Consider the following 10,150-nt stretch of genomic DNA (forward strand, 5'->3'; position numbering starts at 1 on the left):
GTTCATCTCCTGGGTGACTTAGCAAATCAATGTCGCCAGCAAATTCGCAAATTTCTTCCGTCAGTGGCTGCGCGGCGGTCAACGGGGCGGCTGCGTGGTCCGGGGCACCTTCTGGCCGTGCAGGTGCTGAAAAACCGCGCGACGAGGTGAACGTGGGGCGTTCTCTAGGCTGTGGCTCCTATCTTGCTCCTTTTCTACGCGACATAGTTGTCATGCGAAGAAGCCAGCCTTCGGCACGTCGCTTGTCATGCGGTGAGGCCAACCTAACTGAAGCCTACCGGCGGCTTTCGTCTGGCATATTTCGCTGCCGAAGGCGTTGCGGAAACCAAATGTGCCCGAACTTTAATAACCGATTTATCTATTTTTGGCGTACTGGTAATAAGATTAGATAGACAGTGGCCAGTTCCAAAGCGCCTTCCGTTACGACTTCAGTGCGGAGCAGGTTATGTCTAGCAAATCGTAGCGAGCGGTGCGGTGCGAGCACGACGGCGGACGGCACATCGCAGCAAGAATCGCGTCACTAAAATGGGCACAACGTGTTCTTGCTTCTAGGTTATAGATAAGCTAATCTATTGTCATATTTAATATATCGAATTATGGATATATTGAACATTCGCAATCCCCTTCGAGTTTGATATATCCAGTCTCGACTGTACATAGAATCAGCCTCTCTTCGGGGGCCCCTTGCGCAATTCCACAAGTGGGCTTTTTTGCGTAACATTGTTGACCAAATCGAGGCGGTGTTCTCACGCTGGAAGGGTTGACAAGGAGACAGAACGAGGCTGTGGACAATACACGTATGTAACATTGTGGAAGAATCGAACAAAAAAGCCACGCGCTTCCACGTTGTGATCGTTCAAAGCGTGTGGTCGGCAGTTTTGAACTCATAACGTGTGACACGTGGAAAAGCCCATTAGCGGAGTTTCGCACGATGCCCACATCTGGCAGAGGCCCACTTTGATCGGTACACGCCATGAACCTTCTCCTGACAGTTTAAACTCGATCTTTGGACAATTTTTCCAGATACTGTGGTTCTGACACGGTCAAATTTGGGAAAGTCTGCGAGATAATCGATTGCTGGAAAAATATTCGACAATTCTCGAATATTCGGCAATTTTCCAACATCATTTTCTGTGATCGAATATGACCCGACAAACAAATATTCGATTCGTATCATGAAATTTAGAATATTCGCACACCCCTAAGTAGAGACGCTCAGCTTCCAGGAAGGGAAGTTGAAGGTTTCGGCAACTTTCAGCAGAGCAGTAGACTGTTTGTGAGCAAGTTCTGACGGACATGCAGATGAGCGCAGTTCAAAGCCTCGTTTAGCTCAATCACCTGGCGGCGTGTTCTGCTCCGACGAACTGCGGCGAGTCGCTGCTCGCTCCGGCAACCGCGGGGTCGCGGCGGAGCACCTCGACCACCTGCAGGTCAAGCGTCGGGTACGTCTCGTTGTCCAGCAGCGAAGACTCGTTGTCTCGCAGGCCTGGGTGCAGGCGCATGATGTTCGGGAACGGCGGCTCCTGCTGACCTGCTGAGGACAAAGGAGTTCCATCCGCGCTCAGTGCGGGACACGCGATACCTCGACGCGGGGTTTGTGACCCTTGCGAGAGTGCTGGGCCGTCTGTATGCCGTCTTAAGATAGGAACTGCTGCGTACTGCTAACACCGCTCTGTCCTGCTCACTCTTCCTTTTGTCTTTTGTCCACCGTGCATCCTAATGTCCGTCTCCTTCCTTAAGCGGAAGCTAGATGAAGCGAAAGCTGTCTGTGCTTCCGCTCAGTGCGTAACAGACTTCAGTGCTCTGAGCTGTGCCTCAAGTCAGCCTAACTGAGGCACAGCCTGATTGAGGCCGTCAGGCTATGCTCCTCCCGGCTAGGCATCAGTCAGAAGAAGAATGAGAAAGGAAGGATAAGCAACAGCTTTCGCTGAATAATATGCAAGGCTTAACTTTATTAGCCCATTCATTTCTTACTTCTGCACTGAAGCTGAGAAGGCATTTAGGGGACCATGCGTTTGCAGTAAAACTGCTTAGAAAAAAAAAAATCTGTGCTTTTCATTGGAAATAGGCAAAGATGCGCCAAGAACACGGAGGCCAGAAAGCGACAACCCATGCGCTGACTGCAGTCCATGTTCTTTGCGCTGATTCGCTTATTCCTACTGAAACAACTGGTCCAAATCACCGCTCTTTGTACTTTTCACCCATAGTAGGGCCGTGACCGTTAAATGTAGCAAACAAAGCGGCAATTTTTATATTTATTCGAGCTGTACTGGACTTACTTGGAAAGGCGCATTTTAATGTCCACCGCCAGGCAAAGAGGCTGGATAACTGTGCGTATCCCTAGAGGGCGAGACGGCACTTCAGCTACCTCTAGGGCTTACGGAAGCTAGATATGTACGCCCCTAGAGGCAAACACGTGGTGGCATTATTGTCCCTCACGAAAAAATCAATTGAGCAAAGAGCATCGGCGTAATGCTCACCAAGCTGTAAGCACTGTTAGCGGTGACGGAAAAAGGAAAGAATAGGAGAAGATAAAAATGACAGTATAAAGAGCGAGAAAGGATATAAAACTGCGGCATACGAAAACAACCCCGAACACGGTGCAGTTTATTTAATGCATGGTTTCAAACAAGCAACAAAAACAGGAATTGGACTCGTTATCACACATAGCATCTTTAAGACCTAACAATCATTATTATTCAACGCGCCATCCTGAATTTTGGTTTGTGCTTCGTTCACGGACCAATTACGGCGTTAAAATGTTGTGCACAGTCATTCCGAGTATGTTGAATTCTTTCAGGAAAAACGGAATCATCATAGAGAATCTGTCGTTAAAAGCACTAAATTGTTTGTTTTTGTCATGTATCTCTCCAGATCCATAATATTATGTAAATGCTCCAACATGACACATGCGGTGTGCGTTTGCTATTACCTGTGTTTTTTTTTCATTGTAAAATTTGTTTTATTTCATTTATTTTTTTTGCAGTTTCACTATGGGCATTTGCTAATACCTATTTTTTATTTTTTTATTTATTGTAAACTTTTTTTATTGCAGTTCAACCATGTATTTGTTTGCTTCACTGACATGTACATTAGTTTCTGATACTCTACTCTTGTATAGGTGATGGGAGCCTAGTCAAGCTGCATTATAGCGGCTTTTTCTCCCATCTCCTTATATATGTGTATTACATGAAATAAATCAATTCAATTCAACGTGCACAGTCTCGCAGTTGGGTGGTCGGCGTCTAAGCTCTTCGGCATTGCCCGAAATGACTCGACGCTTGCCAACATTTCGTGGGTCCCAAGTAGCGGCAGAGCAGCTTTTCTTCAATACGCGAGTTGGCAACATCTGGTGTCAACATGAAAAGCCCCGGAACAACGCTGAAAAGATAAACTTCGATATTGAATGTTGTCTTGCCCCACGAAGAATTTATTTATTTGCCTACCCCACGGACCCAAATTGCATAAGTTGTCCTCACCAGATGGAAAACACAGACTGTATACACTTTTACATAACACCGCCCAAACCCCACTTTAATTTCCATGGCCCCAGCTCGCAACCTCGAGCGCTTGGCTACGCTTGGCGGAGCTGGATAATCAGCAAGCTCTTGGTCAGCAGGCGACCGGCTTTCTGGAATTTTGTTCGGCACGGCTGCACAGTGAAATTATTCTGACTGACTTGCACCAAAGCTAGATGCTTCATTTTTAATGCGTTATCATTATGCGACCGCCGGCTGTCAGAGACACCACAGTGGGCAGTTAGCAACCTGCCCACCGAGACTGCGTACCAACTAACTTGCGTATACCGAACCTATAGGTATGCCACCTCGGATATAACGGACTTTCTTGTCGGGACCTCGGATGTAACGAACTTGTGTTGACCTCTGATACAGCGAACTTTAGTATGTGAACTTCGGATACAACGAACGTTTGGCTGATAACGCATTGAAACGATTCACCGAGAATCGCCGAATAGTTTTATTCCACCCTGTCGTTCCTCAGCAGGACGTCGACGGAACGTGTTCCGTGCTTGTGAGCTGCCGGTAACATATTGCGAACGGTAGCAGCTAAAGCGCGGACCCCGGGGTTCCAGCCGTCGTCCCACACTACAGGAACATACCGTCGGAATCGGCGCAGCTCATGTTGCGGAAGTAGCGTCCGGGTGAAAGCTTCCTGCCACGTGCGTCGACCACCTCGACGTCCAGACCGTAGTTCTTGTTGCGCATCCGGTGCCAGCGGCTCACGGCGGACTCCACGTTGAACTCTTCCCAGCCTCGGCGGCCGGAGGACAGCGTGCGGCTGGCGATCAGCTCTTTCTTCTCTGCACGCCATTCAGAAAAGTGACTCCGTAAGCCTCTGCAGATCGCTCAAATGCGCATCATCACCACGGGACGCTGTACAGATATTAAGAGACGGGAGCGGCTCCCGTATGTCGTCTTCCGCGGCCAGGAGGACGCTGGACTCCCGGGACAGTGCTAGGAGTTTTCTTTTTTACTTAGAGTACGTTACAAAGGCGGAGCAATTGCCCACATCATCACTGTATGACTAACACTGCGTCCTCCTTAAAGCAACCACCGCCGGCATGTTTGGTTTACAAGCAGTCGTACCAGTGCGCGAACAGCAGCCCCACGAGCGATATAGCACTTTGAACTACCATGGGTGTTTCTTTAGCTATCATTGAGCTACTTTTCGAAGACTGTCTTGAGCAGAGTCTGGAGAGCTCGCAAGTTAATATTGCGGTTCTCGTTGACAATCTGACCCTCTCCTTTTCGTGAAGATGGTTGAGTGTTGTGCGGGTTTTCAAAACAGCAGCAGCTAACCTTCGCATCGCAGCAAACGATTTGTGACTTGAATCTGTAGTGCCTATTCGAGCAAGTTTAAATGTGAGAACCCGGAGTTTTCTCGAAGAACATTGATTTGTGTGACAACACACAAATAATTAATGATGAATGGCACGTTGCCAATACCCCTCAAGAGAAAAGTATACAACAGCTGTACCTTACCGGTACTTACCTATGGGGCAGAAACGTGGAGGCTAACAAAGAGGGTTCAGCTTAAGTTAATGAAAACGCAGCGAGCTATGGAAAGAAAAATGAAAGGTGTAATGTTAAGAGACAGGAAGCGCGCAGAGGGGGTGAGGGAACAAACGCGTGTAATGGCATCTCACTCGAAATGAAGAGGAAGAAATGGGCTTGGGCAGGGCATATGATGCTAAGGCAAGATAACCGCTGGTCCTTAAGGGTAACGGAGTGGCTTCCAAGAAAAGGCAAGCTTAGCAGGGGGCGGCAGAAGGTTAGGTGGGCGGATGAGACTAAGAAGTTTGCGGGGATACGGTGGCCGCAACTGGCAAAGGACAGGGTTAATTGGAGAGACATGAGAGAGGCATTTGCCATACAGTGGGCGTAATCAGGCTGATGATGATCTCTGATTTGTGCAACTCGAACGTTGTGGAGATCAAGTGATCGATGCCAAAAGTTAATAGTCAAAGTCGGCACTAACTTAAATAAAACAGTAGCCACAACTCGAGTAGACGTTTCTTATGCTGAAGAAGGGGCACTGCACTGAGCGGAAAAAGAGCGCTAAGTCAACATTACATCTTTCTGCTAACAGCGAGTGAAGGTCTGCTTGTAAATGCCGCACACTGGTTGGTGCGTTCGTTTTGTTTGACGCTTTTGTAATTACGGCGAAAGACAAAAGTGTCAATTCGGTTCTCCGGTGGTACTCTCCCCTTGTTCTTTCGCTTGGTCTCTTAAAAAATATGGCAGCGAGAGCTATTGCACGCATGACTCCCTGGCTTGCACCGTCAACAACCTGTCACATGACCTATCAGGTGTCGTCACGTGGCCAGTACCAGGTTCGTGAACGTACGCCCGCGGCTATCGTTGTGATAGGCAAATTGTTGTCACATTTTATACGTCTTAGATATCAGCACAAGATAGGCGGCAGCTTTCGTCGCGTTTAGCGCGTTACGCAGTAGGGCATCAACTCTCGGCAACTGCGAAAGGGGCAGCATATTTCTAAGGCCGAGCGGCGGCAGAGGCAGAGCTTGTGACGAAGAGCGCCGCAGGGTCCTCACCGGGCCGGCCCGTTTTGAGGGGCTTGATGAAGTTGAAGACGGAGACGGTGACGGGCACCGCGGGAGCATCGAGCAGGTTGTGCGCTGCCGCCGAGCCGCCGCTGCCGATGCCGGCGGCTGCGCCGGTGCGGTACAGGCGCAGCTTGGCCGACACCAGCGATATCTCGGTGCCCGGAGAGGAGCGCGGAAAGCTGACGTCGTAGTGGAGCCGCAGGTGGCCCGGCTTGCTCCACGCCGAGGGATCGGTCTGATTGGGCGTGGAGCCTGCGCACGAGACGGAAACATACGCTTGCTGCCTGGACGCCACTCCGCTCATCGATATGTCGAGAGGTCAGGGCTCAAGTTACGGAGGATTCAAATTCAAATTCTTTATTTCTGCCTTGGAAAGGTACAGACAGCGGAGCCGCAGAAAAGGCTGTCAGATACAGCTTGACAAAGCCGCAGCCCACTTTCGTTTGGCAGCGATTTGACAACAAGACCTCTAGAACAAGGCCATAGCGTGATAACAGGCATACAGTGATGAACAAATACAAAAGAAGAAGCGGCATAACACAATATTGAAACGATATTCACATTGGGTAAGCACATGTGCCGGTAACAAAAAAAATGATAAGCGTATCCTACATATCAACGTACACAGCCTGCAAAGATTTTTTTTGACGAACTGAGGAGGTCAAAATTATCATATGCATACGTATATAACAGGGAAGGAATATTCTGTGGAAATCTGAATTTGAAGTTTAAATGAGTTTATTTTAGTGTGTCGATTATACATGGAAATAAGGTCAAGTGGCCTGGTGTCATAAGATGAGGTTAGGATGTTTGGTGCAAAACAGCTCTCGAGACCACTTGAGCTCACCTTTACAGTTTAGCAGTGTCTTTTTCCGCTTGTGTCAGGTCTGGCAGTGCGAGTCTCTACATTAGCCGTCACATTTTTTTCTAGTCGTGTCCTGACTAACTGCAACCTTAAGAAGCAACGTTAACGTTGTTCTCAAATAGAAGTGTGCATCGTATGCGCTGTACGCACTCCTTTCCTCCTCGATGTCACAGTTGCGTAGTGCGCGATCATCGTCATCATCCCAGCTAAGCCCACTGCGGGACAAAGACCACCCCGCATATTTCCTAATCTCATCCTGACTGACTCCCTGGACAGTGCACGAGTAAAGGCAAATAAAGCGGAACACAGTGAGGAGGGTGCTCTCACAGGACGGGTAGAAGCTCTGTATGCGCTCCGAGTAGACGGTGCGCGCCGTGGTGATGTCGCTGGGCGGCGGGCTGCGCACGATCTCCTCGACCAGGCGCAGCGTGCTGTTGTTGAGCGGGGCGCCCAGCAGCGACCCGTTGGACGGCGGGTTGCGGATGCCCAGCCGGTGCAGGATCTGGGCTCGGATCAGCATCAGCTGCTGCTGCTTCTTCCTGCTTGGGGGAGGCGAGCGCGCGCGCGTTATTGTCCGCAGTTCCCGAGGCAATCCCGCAGTGTCGCCTCGCGGGTGTCCCATGCGAGAATGCTACGCTTGTCGAAGGAGCTGAACGTGCCTGTTCGAAAGCTGGCGCGCATAACAGGTAAGCTGATGCATGCGGTGCGTGGTTTTGAACTGCAGAACGATGAGCCCCATCCGCCATATTCAGTGAACGCTGTTTTTTGAGCGGGTTCCTTTCGCAGTATGCACGGACACTATTGTGCTATTATCGAGGATGTCACACCAAGCTTCCGCATTGACCACTTTGGTGCAGCGTTCCCGAAACACCTCCTGCGATTTGTGATGCATATGTTATCTTGGTAGTTGCGAGTCTGGACGAATCACCACCGGAAATACGGGCTCTTGCCTCGTTTTACGTTTGCATTTGGTCAGAAGTTTTTGAGCATCGGCCATCCCCAAGTTTTCAACGGAGCCACAGGCACCCTGGCAGGGTGGCTGTGCCACATAACCTAAATTTCTGTTCAGTAGTTTGCTTCACTGCAGAGCAGGGTTGTAGTTATGTGAATGGGTACGCCAGACTCACAACTACCGTTCTCTTCTGCGGGCTCATGCGAACATTACGGAGACGACGATGGCCTCAGACAGTCCATGCGCACAGTCACAACAGCAATTCAACCCACAGGACCAATGCCAGCCTTCCTCGCTGGCAAAGCTAAGCTTCTGTGAGACGGCGCACGACGATAGCAGCATAGTCACGAGTGCAAGATGCGCTGAAACTGTGTTACATTAGAGCACAATCCCATATATACAACATACAGAAACACATGCCCGCACAGCAGAGCAAATCTCACACTAAACCATGCCACATGGGCATGCCAAGAAACTACGACAGCGCAGATTGAGAACACCGGAGCGGTAGGAAGCCTGCATTGTCCAGCTGAGTGGCTGAAGACCAGCACGGCAAAGACTACTGGGGCCCTGGACCCCACCATTAGCCGAAGCTGTTACCGACCCCTTCTTAACACTTGTTCAATTTGATTTTTTGTACCAACTCCTTATGTAATACCCGCAGTGGGTCTTTAAGGTAATAAAATGAAATGAAACAGTCACCGGAGGATACTTTTAAATTTAGAGCTAAATGAAGTTTTCGAATAAACCATCGGGACTAGATGGAATATCTATATGCATGCTGAAAATAAATTTTGAGGCGCTTTCAGATATTTTGCTTTTTATGGTAAATGTTCTTCTAGACACTGCTATTATGCTAAGACATCTAAAAACTGCATTAGTTAAACCATTGCACAAGTCTGAAAAGAAATCAAATATCGAAATCTACCGTTCCATATCAATTGTGCCTATATTATCTCAGATAACAGAAAATTTTTTATTAGAGGTTATTATTTCTTTCATTAAAAAGTTTTCACTTCTGTCTGGCAGGTAATTTGGCTTCGTTCAAGGCCGGGGCACAGCTGCACTCGTGGAAGAATTTGCAGATGCTTTTGAACACAGTGCATTTAGATGTCCTTTGTTCCTCTACATATCCAGAGCCTTTGGTAGAGTTTCCCACGACATATTGCTTCGCAAGTTATACCTTAATTGTTTTAGGGGCCCCTTCTACGCTGTACTTCAGAACTATCTTACTAACAGGTCACAAACGGTTGTTATGGCACGAAATATACTGGCAGGAAGTAATGTATTGGTGCCGGTGTCCATCAAGGACCAATTTTGTCCCTATTCTCTCCAATATACTTCTCAACAATTTCGTCTCAGCATTCCCGAATGGTAAAGTGTTCCAGTACCCGGTTGATATTGTCCTTCTTACAAAGCATGTTTGTTATAAAACGAGAGTTGAATATCTGCAGCAGTCAGTGCTACACAAAGCTACAATTTGGTTCTCTAGAAACAACCTTATCGTCAGTCAAAATAAGACAAAAATTATATGCTTCAAAAACCCTCTGAAGAAATGACCAACGGTCATTACAGTGTTTCTTCATACCGAGACCGCATATCCTGTAGGTGTACTGCTGTCGAATATACAAGCACATTTAAGCACCTCGGCATTGATTTCCTTAATGACTTGTCATGGCAAAACCATGGGGCTCACGTCTGCTGAAAACTTAAATCTGTTGCGTATTTACTTTTTAATATTTCTGGATTTCTTGACGGAAGAATGCCAACAACCGGACGTCTCTCTGCTCCAGCTGCGCAAAGAAATGCCCTTCGCTGTGCCTCGTTTCTCTCTGCTCGAGGTGGGGCAGCAAGACGATGATGCGTGTCTGTTCAAGGGTACTTGATATTAAATTTTCCAGATGGGCATTTTAGTCGAAAGCACTACTTCACGAGGTCAAACCGGCTCACCGGTTTGTGAGACGCTTGACCTTCATGATGGCCTTGGGCAAACCATAAATAAATAAAATAAATAATGCCGCGACTAGGAGTCGAACCCGCGGCGGCGCGAACAGCTCAGCTTCGCTGGCCACCGCACGAGATGTGGCACTAGGTTATCCCGCATCAGAAATGTCGCCTAACCTCTTTCATGTGGTTTGCAATACGTGGGACAAACAGGCAGATGTCTCAATTATAGCCTTCGAGAGTGTTGGTCGTGACAGGAAGAATACGTGCGGTAAAGGTTTGTCAGCCCACTGTTGCGAGT

General features: G+C 48.4%; 1 protein-coding gene across 5 annotated transcripts in view; it reads right to left on the minus strand.

Annotated features, from left to right (window-relative positions):
• The window catches only part of LOC149341805 (uncharacterized), a 50,521-nt gene that overhangs the window by 12,564 nt on the left and 27,807 nt on the right, over positions 1–10,150 (minus strand). For 3 of the 5 annotated variants that reach the window (XM_089544001.1, XM_089544006.1, XM_089544005.1), the window contains exons 3-6: positions 7,281–7,495; positions 6,077–6,340; positions 4,121–4,321; positions 1,339–1,534 (exon numbers count right to left, since the gene is read on the minus strand). In XM_089544001.1, the coding sequence (XP_089400127.1) occupies positions 1,339–1,534; positions 4,121–4,321; positions 6,077–6,340; positions 7,281–7,495 (876 nt within the window). The remainder of the gene's footprint in view (positions 1–1,338; positions 1,535–4,120; positions 4,322–6,076; positions 6,341–7,280; positions 7,496–10,150) is intronic. The other 2 variants (XM_089544003.1, XM_089544002.1) reach the window with 2 other exon arrangements.

This window comes from Amblyomma mixtum, chromosome 5 (assembly GCF_055824585.1).
Source record: "Amblyomma mixtum isolate Tamu chromosome 5, ASM5582458v1, whole genome shotgun sequence".
Classification (NCBI taxonomy): Eukaryota; Metazoa; Arthropoda; class Arachnida; order Ixodida; family Ixodidae; genus Amblyomma; species Amblyomma mixtum.